Genomic DNA, 15,740 nt, shown 5'->3' with positions numbered 1-15,740 from the left:
TCTCCTTTCATTGATTCCACAACATGTGGTAGAATCTTTTGTTGCTTTTTTCATCCCTCCTGGGGATTGCCCGCCTCTTCTGGACAGCAGTTTGTATTCTTAATGCACTTATAATAACTCAAACATTTTTTGTTTAATCAAATTAGGGCAACCACTTAGAAATTCGTTTTTGGATACACTATCCCATGGCCACTCCATCCACTAATTGTCCATCTTGGGTCATTGGTTTTCCCATGAGTTACAAATTCTTTCAAAACATTTGAATGTATGCCATATTGAAAATGATTTATGCTATTCAAATATAGAAAGTAAAAGTGGAAGGAGCACATTTCAGGTACTCTGCCAAAGATGAGTTGGACGCTGGAGGCAGAACAATTAGGGCTACCATTTAGGGAGTGTGACCAGGTAGGTAACGTCAATATTTCGTTAAAATATGAGTGCCCACTGGGTCACCTGCATTTTATTTAGGTCTCGAAATCTCGGTCAGGTACTTAAACCGAGAAGACTCAGGGGTGGTTACGTGACTACACATCATAATCCCGTTACAATTCCCCGAATCGTTTCGGGATCCTGTGCCGCGAAAGTGGGCCGGCACTGGGCGCAGGATTGCGCTCCTCCCGAGCCCATCCTTTGCCTCCGACGCCCCCGCGCTGCCGCACTGCATGCCGGGAGTCGTAGTTCCGGCTGGAGGCACCCGGAAGGACGGAAGGGCCCCGGAGTCTAGCCAGCTCTGTCGCTAGTGGAGGTCGCGTTCTTCCTCTGGCTCTCTTTCGTTCTCTCCGGCGTAGCCTTATGTGAGCACCGCTTCATTTGTCTGTGCCACCGTTTTTCTTTTGGGTTTCAATAAAGTTTTCTTCTTCCCTTGTACAGAGCTCAAGATGGCGGCCTCCTGGTCGCCCTTGGTTACCCTGCGCTTAGTGCAGAGCCGGCTGAGAGGGAGATGTGTTGGGTGCCGGGCCTGGGCTGCTGCTCTCGCCCCTCCGGCCACCGCCCCAGGAAATACCTTTTGGAAAGGTCAGTGACTGTGCCCTGAGTAGGCCGAGCCGACTGCATATGACCGGGGAAGTCTCCGGTCAGTCCACCCTCCCTACTCTGTTTCTCCCAGTTGCCTCCTGGTTTCACGATTTAAGGAGCTAGGGGCCCTTGGAGAGGAGTTTCAGCCTCTCTTGTCCTTGTCTGGCTGCTCATGAAGGAGCCCTGAGCCTTGAGGAAGCTGACCCAGGGCGACTTTCATTTTGAGGTCAGAGGTCGACTAAGAGTTTGGTCTCTTCAGGCTGTTAGAGTTAACACTAGGTGAGCCCAGGTGCAGGAGTGCCTGGCTGAAGGGATGCAAATGTGGGATAGGGGACTGGGGACCCTTATACTTGCGCCTTCCTTGCTTTCTAGACCGGTGACCCGGAACTGCATCTAAAAGCCAAACCTCGGACTTCTTCTGCGGGCCAAGCTGGCTCTCGGGATTCTGGGAACGCAAGTGTGCAAGTATTCTCAGTCTGAGGAAACAATTCTTATTCAAGTCACTAGAGGCTTCAATGGGGTGTATTTTGTCACTGGGCTTGCTCCATTCATTCATTCAAATCGTTACATGTTCGTGAGTGAATGATCATATATTATGAGTAACTAAGTCTTCAGGAGTGCTGATTTTGCTGCTATATTCATATACTCCCATTAAACTGCGGGCTACTCAAAAGCAAGGACCAGGTGTCTTGTTTCCTCAGCACTTGGCACAGTGTTTGGTGCCTGATGGTTAAGGTGTATTTCCTGAATGAATGAATGATGTTACTGTCTTTTCCCTCCACATACTTGTTTTTTTTTCTTATCTCCAAGCACCCCTTCTTCTGTGTCTTAATAAATTGATTCTCATTGGCTTATCTAGCTAAAACCTTATCAGTCTTTAATTATTACCACCAATAGAGTTGAAATTAATACTAGAACTCTGATTAAGTCACCTTAGGTTCTTTTGCAAAGTTTAGCATAATTCACTTACTGTATAATGGAATATTTTGGTAGTATAAGGGTTGGGTCATAATATATATTTTATTTTTTTTTAATTTATGAAATAGGTAATAAAAGCAAATGATACAAGAAAAAATATGGTAAAATGTTCCACCCCCTATCCCTTAGCCACTTAGTTTTCCTCCCTAGAGGCAACCTATAATACTAGTTTCGTATGTATTCTTCGGGGCATTATGTGTATGAAAAAACATGTATGTGTATATATAAGCGTCTATATTTTAAAAAAAATGTGGTAACATACATATCCTCCTGTACCTTTTTTTTTGTTTTGTTTAGTATATTTTGGAAGTCATTACATATTAATACATATAGAACTGCCTTATTTTATTTTTTAAAAATAAATAAATTAATTAATTTGATAGAGAAAGAGCACAAGCAGGGGGAGTGGCAGGCAGAGGGAGAAGGAGAAGTAGGCTCTCTGCAGAGCAGGGAGTCTGATGCCGGGCTCCATCCCAGGACCCCAGGATCATGACCTGAGCCAAAGGCAGTTGCTTAACTGACTCAGCCACCCAGGCGCCTCTAGAACTACCTCATTTTATTTTATTTTATTTTATTTTTTTAAAAGATTTTATTTATTTGAGACAGAGAGCGTGAGAAGGGGGAGGGTCAGAGGGAGAAGCAGACTCCCTGCCAAGCAGGGAGTCCGATGCGCGACTCAATCCAGGGACTCCAGGATCATGACCTGAGCCAAAGGCAGTCGCTTAACCAACTGAGCCACCCAGGCACCCAAAACTACCTCATTCTAAATGGTTAAAATAGAATTTTATTCAATGCATGTACCATAATTTATGAAAATTTAAGATTTAAGGAACATCATCGTAATAACATAAGATTTACTGAATGCTTATTCTGTGCCATGCAGTATGCTAAGTGCTTTCTACATACTTTATCTTATTTAATTCTTACTATCCTCATTTTGGGGTTGATGAATCCAAGGTTGCAGAAGTTATACAGCTAGTTAAGTGTCAGAACTTTTGGCTTCAAGTAAAGGCTATACTTGGATTTACATCTGACCATAAAGGCTTTGCTATTAACCTGTACTCATATTTTTTAAAAATTAAATCAAGATATTAGTGCATTCAGAATTATCTCTTAGAATTTCAAAACTCACGAGAAACCAAAGGGTTAATGGGACTAATTGCAGCTGCAGACTAATGAGCACAGCTGCAACTTTCCCTCCAGACCTTTTTCATTTGCCTTTAAATTTTCCTCCTCCTTCGGAGAGGTGGATTTGAGGCTTGTTCTCCCATCTTCTCATTTGGCTGCCTCTCTAGTAAACCCTTTTCCTGCTGCCTACTTGATTCTCATTGATTGTCTTTGCTGCACATTGGACAGCCAAACTTGGGTTTTGTTACAGTTTTGGCAAGCTAGCTAGGAGTTCTTTGCCTGCCTGTGGGTGGTTTGTTGGCCCCCAGTTGGTGATGGGGGCCTGGTGACAAGTCGAAGCAGCTGCCGAGGTTCTTTGCCCTAGGGACTGTCCCTGGGTCCCCACCCCAACTGGGTACCTTTGACTTTCGGCACCTAATTTAACCTTTGTGGCAAGGAAATATTTTCTTGGATTCAGTTTGGACAGATGTCTCTTGGTGAGTAGTATTTCATGTGTGATGGCGTGTGAGCTTATTTCTTCCTTCTGTTTGGTTTGGCTCTCAGATTTCTTCCTCCCATTCGGTTGCCTCCAAATAGTGCAGTTTGGTTCTCTTAGCCTCCTTTTCCTAAGAAAAGGCTTGACTAGGAAGCCATTTGGTTCAGTCTGTGAAGCCCCAACTTTTGGGGAGGAACTGATGTTCACGGAGGTACTCTGGGCTTCATTTTTTTGTTGTTGTTGTTGCTGCAGCTTTTGGTGTATTTGAATAAAACAAGCTGTGTTCTAATTGGAAAATGGGAAATGACAATTTCATCCCCACATGAAGCCTTTGGGCTGTATTCTTCAAAATTGGGCAGTCTTTTTTGGCAACACTGCTTGGCCACATCCATTAATTATAATACCATCTTGCCATTAGATTTGTGTTGGGAAAGGCAGATATTTGGAAATTGGGCCGTTAAGGTTTTGTTTGCATCTTGTGTATTTGTGTGTCCATGTATGTTGTAAATGTGAGATATTTTCTCTACCTCTGGATGTTATTGCTAAAATTAATTTTGTAAAAGAACTCTATTTAGTTGGTTTAAAGGCAAGAACTTGTAAGAACTGGGCATTCTAAAACTGAGAAAGATGGAAACTAACCCAGCTGTTTTTTAAGTTCACATGATCTTGGAAAATATTCAGTATTAAGGCTAATTCAAGGTTATTGGTTTAATTAAAATGGACATGTCTTTAGAATTAGCAACATTAAATGTAAAGGTTTTATTCTGCCTGTCTTTATTGAAAGTCAAATAAATTCATGTTATCTCCATTGCAAAATTTGTTAGAAAAGAAAAAAAAAACCTTAGAACTTTCTTATTAAGTTTTATGGGCAGCCTAAGAACAAATAAACGGATGTAAATAATTTTAATAAATGTAATTAAGACTACTGGAAATAATAAGGGTAACAACTCTATATGCAAGGAAAGTTAGCTGGGTTACCTAAAGAGGGAAAACTCAGGACAAAATCTGAATGTGAAAAGTAAAATTGTTGTGAGAAGTAAAGTTTTAGAAGGTTTGTAAGAAGGGAATTTTTGGAAGGGAATTTTGTGGAGACTAAAATTATGGAGATAAGTATATAAAGAAGTTTATTAGTGATCAACACTGGAAGAAGAGAAGGGAGCATAAAAGAGGCAGAAGTTGAGTAGTGATATAATATCAACAGAAGCCTTAACTGATTCTCTTGAGGAGTTTCAAAAATTGAATTATCCTTCAGAACCATCCTAAATTGAGACAAAAGGGCTGGACTTTTATAATAGTGATTGGACATGACCACTTGGAAAGAGGGCATACCCTTGGCAAGGCAGCTGTCTTCAGTCAAGACAATCCTGATAGTGTCTGAGAGTTGAGGACTGTTGGAAGCATTCCTACAGCTGAGAGTCTTTCACTCCTAATGGAGATATGTTTATGGATGGGAACAGTTTTATGGATTGAAGACAATGAAGAGCTGGATGCAATGGTGACCCATCAGCTATTGTCCATTGCTGAGGACACCAGAAATTGGACTGATTGGTCAAGGGAACAATGGGTAGATTAAGCTGCCAATTTGGCAAAGACTCCAAAAATCTTCTATAATGACTTTAATGCCAGACATGGGCTTAACTAAATATCAACCCAGTATTCCTGGGAGGACCTCAAAATAGCTAAGATATGGGAATTTTTTTTTTTTTTTTTTTTGGAACAGGAATTTGGACACCATGTTGGCACTAAAGCCGTTTGGAACTAAGATGAATCCTTACCCCAGAACATCTTATGGAAGAAATGATTAACCATATTCACCAAAGCACCCCTTATGATTAAGATACTACTTTTTTTTTTTTTAAAGATTTTATTTATTTATTTGAGAGAGAGAGAATGAGAGACAGAGAGCATGAGAGGGAGGAGGGTCAGAGGGAGAAGCAGACTCCCTGCCAAGCAGGGAGCCCGATGCGGGACTCGATCCCGGGACTCCAGGATCATGACCTGAGCCGAAGGCAGTCGCTTAACCAACTGAGCCACCCAGGCGCCCCTAAGATACTACTCTTAAGTGGATCCAGAAGTATATTGTGGGTCCCAATTTTTAGAGCACTGTTCAAAAATGTGACGTTTGTGCTAAAAGCCATCCTAAGACTGGCCCCCACCAGCTCTAAAAGGTATACAACTTAGAGGTACCGAACCTGGAGAAAACCAGCAGGTAGACTTTACTATTATGCCAAAAAAACAGGTAATTTTCAATATTTCTTAGTATTTGTAGACACCTTTACAAATTGTGTTGAAGCTTTTCCATGCCATTCAGAGAAGACCTCAGAAGTTGTCAAAAATACTTAAAAAAAAAAAAGATTTATGTATTTATTTGAGAGAGAAATTGAGAGATTGAGAGAACGAGTGGGAGGAGGAGCAGAGGGAGAAGCAGATTTCCTGCAGAGCAGGGAGCCTGATGTGGGGCTCCATTCCAGGACCCTGGGACCAATTGCAGTTGTAGACTAAAAAGTGCAGGTGCAACTTTTTACCCAGACCTTTTTCCTTTGCCTTTAGATTTCCCTGTCTTTCCTCCTCCGGAGAGGTGGCTTGCCATCCTGTCTCCTTGTTTGGCCACATCTCTAATAAACCCTTTCCTTGCTACATACTTGGTATCTCAGTGGTGGTCTTTGCCGAGCATTGGACAGGTGAACTTGGCTTGTTATAATACTGCCTCCTATACTCAACATTTAGCCGGTTTTGTGGGTAGAGATTTAATGAAAATACGGTTAAGGTAGAGGTCGATTTAATTGTAACTAAAGGTGTTCCCTCCCTCTCTTTAAATGAAAAGAAAATTTAAGTTGAAATGCTTTTCCGTATTTAGAGTCCCGATTTTATTTTATTTTTTTAGATTTTATGTATTTATTTGACCGAGAGAGACACAGCAAGAGAGGGAACACAAGCAGGGGGAGCGGGAGAGGGAGAAGCAGGCTTCCTGCAAAGCAGGGAGCCCCATGCGGGGCTCGATCCCAAGACCCTGGGATCATGACCTGAGCCGAAGGCAGGCGCTTAACGACTGAGCCACCCAGGAGTCCTATTTTAAAATGGGTCTTGTATCCCTCAATTTTGGGCGGGGGGTATTTACTGTTTACATTTATATTTGCATTTTTTTCACCTTTTCAAGTCTACTTTTTACTACCCTGTAATGTGCTGGAAGCATTGACTTAATGTTTTTTTTTTTTTTAAAGATTTTATTTATTTATTTGACAGAGAGAGAGCGAGAGCAGGAATACAAGCATGGGGAGTCGGAGAGGGAGAAGCAGGCTTCCTGCGGAGCAGGGAGCCCGATGTGGGGCTTGATCCCAGGACCCTGGGATCATGACCTGAGCCGAAGGCAGACGCTTAACGACTGAGCCACCCAGGTGCCCCAGCATTGACTTAATGTTAAATAGAAGAAGGAAATAGACCAAGGAAAGGAATGAAGGGAAAGGAAGAGCATGTTCTTTGTTTTTATGTCTCATCTAAGCTTTAGGGCCAGCCCTGGCTCCAAGATGTTTGGGAAGCTGAGCTATGAAGAATTTAGGGGTCCTAAAATGCTCTTCATCCAAATCAGCCTATCTGATTGCCTAACTTTAAATTCCTTAGGAGATAGAACATTATGAATTCCTTTTTGGGATGTGTATTTCCATTAGTTTATTAAAATTTGAATTGAGGGGCTCCTGGATGGCTCAGTCGGTTGGGCTGGCCCCAGTTGGGCTCCTTGCTCAGGGGGGAGCCTGCTTCTCCCTCTGCCTCTGCTGCTGCTGTGCCTGCTTGTGCGCGAAGCACGTGTGCTCTCTGTCAAATAGAGAAGTAAAATCTTTTAAAAAAATACTTAAATTGAAAATTTGGTATCATATTGTAATTTAAGTATAGATGCTCAATTTTTATTTTATTGCCTGTTTTCTTTTAGAGCTAAGTGTATCTTTGTTTAATGTAATGGTTGTTCAACCTCCAAATAGTTAAGGGGAAACATTTTTTTAGAGATTAGAATGGTCATGGTGTGGGTGGAAAATGCCTCAAATTTGCTAATTCAGTTGAAGCCTTGTATTAAGTGTGTGGGTGGGTAGGGGTGGTGGGGGTGGGGGGGGGGGGTGGTGGGGGTGGTAGGGGAAGTGAATGAAATTGAGTCCCAGCCCTTGAATAGCTCACAGTCTTGGAAGAGCGATATTATAATAGCTAACATTTATCGAGCCTTTTCTATGTTCCAAGCGATCTGCTAGCAGTTTCTTTCTCTCATAATTTAATCTTCATAAAAACCCTGTAAAATTACTTGTTAACTCTATCTCATAGATGGATAAACGGGCATGGCCACCCAACTGGGATGTGAACCCAGGCACTTTTTGCTCCAGAACCACAAACTTAACCATTGTCTTCTGGCTCCTTTTTTTTTTTTTTTTTTTGGTTAAAGATTTTATTTATTTGACAGAGCAAGAGAGCACAAGTAGGCAGAGCAGCAGGCAGAGGGAGAGGGAGAAGCAGACTCTCCGTTGAGCAGGGAGCCCGATGCGGGGCTCGATCCCAGGACCCTGGGATCACATCCCAAGCCGAAGGCAGACGCTTAACTGACTGAGCCACCCAGGCTAATATAACAATAGACATTAATAACCCATCATTTAGGCTCATCTTAAGTGTTGCAGGACTATGGAGGTGAAAGCAGCTCTGGAGAGGGGAGGGTGTTGTAGCACAAGCGTTGAAGTGGGTTGTACATGGCCCTTATTGGATTATGGGCCCTCAGGGAGAGCAGCTAGAAATGAAGCTGGGAAGGTGGCCTGGATCTGGTTAAAAGTCCTGTATAGTGTGCGAAGACATCTAGGCTCAGCAGGATGCTGGTGGAGGTTTTATAAGAAGAAAAGTTGTATCGGTTTTAGCATGATTATTCTTATTGCTGCCTGAAGAGCAGATTGGAAATGCCGTGGGTGGGGAATACTGGAAGCTCAGTGGTGATTTAGGAGGAAGTTGTAGCTCTGGAGAGAACGGTTCATAGCCTGAATTACTGCTGTGGTAAGGTGGGAAGTAGGGCAGCAAGGGAGGGGATTCAGCGACAGTTCTTTGGTGGAATTGCCAGGCTTTGGGTGAGACAAGGAAAGAGAAGAGTTAGGATCAACTTAGGTTTCCTAGTTTGGGTAATTTGATGGCATCACCATCTGTCAGGGTAAACAAACACACAGAAAGTAGGGCCAGAGGCATTTTAGGGAGCGATTCCTTTTTGGAGTTGTTAAATTTGAGGTGGTTATGACAGTTCTGGATAAATAAATTTAATTAGTTGTAGGAAATATGTGGGTCTGAGATTAAGAAAGGAAATATGAGGTGTTGAGAGCCATGAGAATGAAAGAACTAGCCTGGGAATATTTGTAGAGAGAAAAGGAGAAGACACTGACAGTGAGTCCTTGGGAAAATTGACATTTTGTGATACGAACATGACCTTGTCGGAGATCATTAAGAGAGGTCATAGGAAAACTAGAAGAGGAACCAAAGAGGAGAATGTTTCTAGGTTGTCTGAAACTGAACATTAGTGTATATGAAAATTCTATTTTATTTAAGCTAGCCTTAAATAAATTGTTTCATGGAGGCAAGGTACTGTGAGAGCCACATATCGTGATTTGTTTTCCCATAGTTTCTTTTTGTATCTCAATGTTGTATTTTTAGGTGTCTTTATTAAATGATGACTCATGTTCACCCTTGGTTCCGCAACCTCTTTACTATGTGTATACAGGAGATCTCAATTAGGCATTAATATGAGAACTAATGTACCTCAGCCATATGAATTCATATAATTTATTGGTAGTATATATTAGTGATTAAGAAAATGGGCTTTGGACTTTACTACCCAATTAGATGAATACCCTTATGTGAAACTTCATGTTTCTTGGATTTTCATTAACATCTATTATATTAGAAAAGAATGTTCATGCCTACTCCTGAGACTGATAACTTCATGATAATGTTTTTTTCCAATTAGTTTTTGAAAAGCACAGCTTATTACATAGGCAAAGCTGGTGCCCTAGACATAGTTCTAGGGGAGGGAGGGGCAGATAACAAAGGGTGGGTCTAAGAATAGAACTGATAGGAAGGAATGTAAGAGGTCCAGAAATGGGTGATTGATCTGTAGATTAGCAATGCTTTACACCTCAAGAGCTTCATTTTCTTTGTTTAAGAAAATAGTATTTAGGGCGCTTGGGTGGCTCAGTTGGTTAAGCGACTGCCTTCGGCTCAGGTCATGATCCTGGAGTCCCTGGATCGAGTCCCGCATCGGGCTCCCTGCTCGGCAGGGAGTCTGCTTCTCCCTCTGACCCTCCCCCCTCTCATGTGCTCTCTCTCATTCTCTCTCTCTCAAATAAATAAATAAAATCTTTAAAAAAAAAAAAAAGAAAATAGTATTTAAATGGGGGTATAACTATTCTTTTGATTTGCCTTTTTACTAAAAGTACCACAGAAATAGTAGGTGTTAAGATTCTAGAAACTGGAAGTTCAGCCTTGGGCCCAGTGTAGTAATATGTTCCATCTATAAATTCTCTGACAAGTGATCTAGCCTCTGCTTGAATATATCTAACACTTGTTTTCCTAGGTCACTCATATTTTTCACTGACCTGTAACTAAGATTTATTCTAATTTCTCTCTTAAAAAGCCTTTTCGATACATCTGTTCTTCCTGCTACGTTATGTCTTCCTTACCTAAGGTCCTCGATTGAGGTCCCATTTCTGCATCTACTGTCCTGGAGGTTCTTGATATTTAATCTCCAGAATCTTTTTCATAGCTTTTGTTCAGTGTCCTGCTCGTGCTCCCTTATTTCTTCTCTTCATTGAGCCTATTCTAGGAGTTACTTTTCAACGCATCTATCCATATTCTTGACCGGGTAGCAGTTTTCAACAACTTTTAAAGCCTGAATATGTAATTCTTAGAGTAGTTCCTTCATAGCTTCATAATGCAACTATATCTCAAATGTAAACCACATAGATTCCATTAAAAAATTCTTATGTGTATGAGTGTATAAAATTTAAGTAAATGAACCTTAAAAATGTTATTTTTCTTTAGCACTTGAAAGAAAATAGATTCCTTAGATCTCATTATTAGATAGTGAATGAACAGGGTGAATATTAAGGAGTTACTCAGTATGCTAGGCCATGCCTATAATTACTTCAGAATAGCTTTATTCAGATTTTTAGGCAGTATTTTACTGATTTGTTATCATGAAATTTAAAGTACTGTTTTTTCCTTTTGTAAAGTTATACACTGGCACATTAAGATTAACCAGCTTCTAAAGGAAAAGAATGATAACCAGCAAGCATTTAGTTTTAATTTTCATAATTTTTCTATTTAAATCAAAAGCACCCTTTTAAAGCCCCCAAATCAGCCTTTTATAAATAAAGTAAATCATCTTGTGATGCATTCCTTGATGATGGCTTATGTTGTTTTTCTAAAGAAAGAGTTTAATTAAGATTTGATTTTCTTCTATTCTGCACTTTGTTTATTCATCACTGAATCAAACATAGGTCTTTAATGTCACTGGTAAGTCTGACTTTTTGGATCATTGATGACCATTGCAGTTTTCAAAAAAACAGCTGAATATTTATATTTGGGATATGATTAGAACATAATAGAGCATAAATGGGCTGCCTATGACCTTAGTATGGGCTACTGTCATTGTAGGAGAACATTTCTGGTCAGTGGCCACTGTTTACAGTTTGTTAAAATCAACACAAATGTACAAATAACTCATGAATAATTGTGAACACAGTATTTGAATGGATGTTTAATAAATATGCATTAAAAATCTAATTACAGTAATGAAGCTTACAGCTGAAATTTTAATCCAGCCCTTTAGAAATATTAAATGTGCTTTTCCTGATTGTGCATTTTTCTCACAGCAGTTGGGTAAACATTTTAAACTGGAAATCTAAATTCCTTATATAGTTTTGATTTCATTTAACTAAGCATGTGTTCTTTTTGGCAACAATCTTCTTCCTCTTTGTGAAGAAGTGAACCTCCTTTTATTCCATAACTGTTACTTTGAAGAATTTTGATCAGTTCTATCTTAAGACTGATGAACATATGGGATACCAGATGAATAATGAAATGTGACCTGCAAAGACTAGATTATGATTTTGGTTTCATTGATCGTATTGGGACAGTCATTTAATTTGGCATTTTCCATTTGCTCATCTGTAGAAATGGGATTAATTATCCTAACTCTACCTTCCTTGCAGGTCATTTATGAGGCTCAAATAAGTTATTATGTGAGAAAGCACTTTGAAAACTATAAGAATTGTCATATAAATGTGGAGCTGTGCTAGGAGTAACTGAAATATTATGAAGTAATTTTAACTTTGGGGAGGATTCATTAAATTAATGGCAAAGGACCCAGTCTGATTTCAGTGCTTTGAATTCTAGAAAATGCAGTTTTGATTTTTTTCTTTAAGACTGTGCAGAGGGCCTCTGTAGGTAACCAGTGATGGTTTTTGTTCTCCTGGATTTAACTACCTTTTCTCTAGATATTCTGAATACCTAGAGGTTCTTTGTCATGATGTTTCAAAGAAAGCTGTTGAACTTTGATTTATAGTACACAAGTAAAATATCTTCATTTAGTAAGAAATTGGTACTGTTTTCAAAAGTAACTCAAGTATATGTGAATTATTTGCTGTGCAGAAAGATATAAAGATAATATTTTATAGAATCAAAGAATATTAGAACTGAAGAGGACCTCTGGGTCATGTAGTCAGACGGTGTTAGAAAGGCATGTACTTTCTGCCTTACCTGTTTCTTCCATTTTTGGCTGCCCTATAGGTTAGAAAATTATTATTATTTTTTAAAATTTTATTTACTTATTTTAAATAATCTCTACACCCAGCATGGGGCTTGAACTCACGACCCTGAGATTAAGAGTCTCGTGCTCTTCAGACTGAGCATCCCTAGAATATTCTTAAGTAGAAAGAAATTCGAGCTTTTTTTTACGTTCTTTCCATTCATCTTGAAACTTTGCTCAGGCACAGCATATATAACTCTAGTCCTGACTGCACATGACAGTTCTTTAAACATATCAAGACTGATAATATCATTTACTTATTTACTCATTTATTCATTCATTCATCATCCTTGTCCTAATTCCATTTGACAACCTTTCAAACATTAAAGACTTAGATTTCTTCCATTCATTCATTTATTCCCCAAATGTTTCTTGGTGCCCTCTATATGCTAGACATAGGGTGCTGGGATATTGTTACTATGTCTCTTCTCAGTGTCGGCTGTCCCTGTCCTGTTAGTCAAATCTCATGACGTGGTTTCTAGATCCCTAGAACTACTTCCCTTCTTGAGATTACAATCTACTTTCTGAATGTCGCTCTGAAAATATGGCCCCCATATCTCAATATATTCCTTCAGATATATCTGGCTAGAGGAGTGTTGTAGGTTACCTTTCCTGTGTCCTATTATATTTATGTCTCACCTTAAGACTCCTAGGGCTGTTAAGACAGATCTCTCCAATTTGTATTTGATTGATTTTTTCTTTTTAAAAATAAATATTATAAAAATAGTACATGTGCATAGTAGAAAATACAGAAGAGACAACTATTAAGTATACTCAAAAAATTAAGAAGTTGTGGGGTGCCTGCCTTTGGCTCAGGTCATGATCCCCAGGGTCCTGGGATTGAGCCCCACATTGGGCTCCCTGCTCAGTGGGGAGCCTGCTTCTCTCTCTCCCTTTGCCCCTCCCCTCACTCATGCTCTCGTCTATGTCTCTCTCTCCCCCAAATAAATAAATAAAATCTTTTTTTAAAAAATTAAAAAGTTATTGAGGTATAATATTCATTTAGAAAAGTACACATGATAATTGTAAAGCCTGCTGAATTTTTGTAAAGAGAATAGATCTGTGTAAATACAACCTAAATCAAGAAATAGAACATTTTTAGTGCCGGAGGCAACTGTTGTGCACCCTCTGAGTCGCTAGCCCTTTACTTGCAATGGTAATCAACATCCTGATATATATTACTATTAATTTATTTTGCCTGTTTTTAAATTTTATGTAAATAGAATCATGATTCTGGCTTATTTCACTTAACATTATGTTTGTGAGGTTCATCAATGTTTTCCATATAGCAATAGTTAATTCATTTGCTGACTATAATATGACATTGTATAATTATACCACAATTTTCTTAAAGGTCTTTTATTTTTTTAATTGCAGTATAGTTGGCATACAACGTCACAGTGGTTCCAGGTGTACACCATAGTGATTGGACAACTCTATGTGTTATGCTGTGCTCACCACAAGCATAGCTACTATTGGTCACCAGACAATGCTATTACAGTACCGTTGATTATATTCCCTATGCTCTTTCATTTCCATGATTTCTGTGTTCTGTAACTGGAAGCTTGTACCTCCCAATCCCCTTCACCCATTTTGCCCGTCGCCCACCTCCCTTTCCTTTGGAAACCACCAGTTTGTTCTGCGTTTATGGGTCTGTTTCTGCTTTATTGTTGTTGTTGTTCATTTGGTTTTTAGATTTCACACATAAGTGAAATCCTGTGGTATTCGTCTTTCTGTCTGTCTTATTTCACTTAGCATAATACTCTTGGGGTCCATCCATATTGTTGCAAATGGCAAGATCTCATTCTTTTTTTATAGCTGAGTAATATTCCATTGTATATAAATACCATATCTTTTTTATCCATTCATCTATTGATGGACACTTAGGTTGCTCCATATCTTGGCTATTGTAAATAATGCTGCAATAAACTAGGGGTGCATATATTTTTTCAAATTAGTGTTTTTGTTTTCTTTGGGTAAATATTCACTAGTGGAATTACTGGATTGTATGCATTTCTATTTTTAATCTTTTGCTCCATGTTTCCCACAGTGGGCGCACAAATTTACATTCCCACCAACAGTGCATGAGGGTGCCTTTTTCTCCACATCCTCACCAACGCTTATTTCCTGTCGTTTTGATGCTAGCCATTCTGACTGATGTAAAGATTCTACCAGATTTTTAAATCCATTCTACAGTTTTAGGTGTTGAGGTTGTTTTTCAAGTTTTGGCTACTGCTATGAAAGTTTGTACATATATTTTGGTGTGCATACATAAATGCTTTCTGGTGGGCAGATACCTGAGAATTGCTGGATCATACAATATATGTTCATCTTTAGTAGATAAGGCCAGTTTTCCAAAATGATTACATCAAAATATATTTCTACTAGCAGTGAATGAGATTTCAGCCGCCATGTGTCCTCATCAGTACTTGTATTCTGGGCACCTGGGTGGCTCAGTCGTTAAGCGTCTGCCTTCAGCTCAGGTCATGATCCCAGGGTCCTGGGATCAAGTCCCACATCGGGCTCCCTGCTCTGCGGGAGCCTGCTTCTCCCTCTCCCACTCCCCCTGCTTGTGTTCCTGCTCTCGCTATATCTCTCTCTGTCAAAAAAATAAATAAAATCTTTAAAAAAAAAAAGCAAACTTGTATTCTTTTTAATTGTAGTCACTCTACTAAATGTGTAGTGATGTCTCATTGTGGTTTTATTTTGCTTTTCTCTGATGACTTTTGAGGTTGACTACCTTTTTTTTTTTTACATACTTATAGGACACTTGGATAGAATCTTTTGTGACACACCTTTTCAAGTGTTCTGCCCATTTTCCTAATGCATTTTTTTGGTCTATTAATAATTGTAGTTCTTTATATATTCTGGATATTAGTCCTTTGTCAGATGTATAAATTGCAAGTATTTTCTCCTGGTCTGTGGCTTGCACTTTAGTTTTTTTTTTTTTAGGTTTTTTTTTTTTTATGAACAGAAATACTTAATTGTAATGTCCATTTATCAACCTTTTTTTTTTTTTGTATCCTGTTTAAGAAATCTTTGCTTACCTTAAGGTCATGAAGGTATTCTGATATCTTTTAGAAGTTTTATTATTTTTCTTTTCACACTTAGATCCATGGTTCATCTGGATTACTTGTATGTTATGTTAAACTGGGGTCAAGATTCATTTTTTTCTTTTCATGTGGATATTCATTGTCCTGGAACGTTTTTTGAATAGAGTATCTTTTTACCAGGCTACTGCAGCATTACCTTTGACATAAATCCAGTGACTGTAAACAGAGAAAGACATGTATCATATGACCTCACTGATATGAGGAATTCTTAATCGCA

General features: G+C 39.2%; 1 protein-coding gene across 1 annotated transcript in view; it reads left to right on the top strand.

The window, feature by feature from the left end:
- Nucleotides 1–745: 745 nt before the first annotated feature.
- AFG1L (AFG1 like ATPase) overlaps nt 746–15,740 on the top strand; it is a 228,824-nt gene continuing 213,829 nt past the window's right edge. Inside the window, exons 1-2 of the mRNA XM_021693462.1 lie at nt 746–794; nt 871–1,014. Coding sequence (XP_021549137.1) covers nt 879–1,014 — 136 coding nt within the window. The 5' untranslated portion in view covers nt 746–794; nt 871–878. The remainder of the gene's footprint in view (nt 795–870; nt 1,015–15,740) is intronic.

Source organism: Neomonachus schauinslandi, chromosome 8 (genome assembly GCF_002201575.2).
Source record: "Neomonachus schauinslandi chromosome 8, ASM220157v2, whole genome shotgun sequence".
Taxonomy (NCBI): domain Eukaryota; kingdom Metazoa; phylum Chordata; class Mammalia; order Carnivora; family Phocidae; genus Neomonachus; species Neomonachus schauinslandi.
Note: the sequence above shows the minus strand (reverse complement) of the source record. Positions and strands in the feature narration are given on the sequence as shown.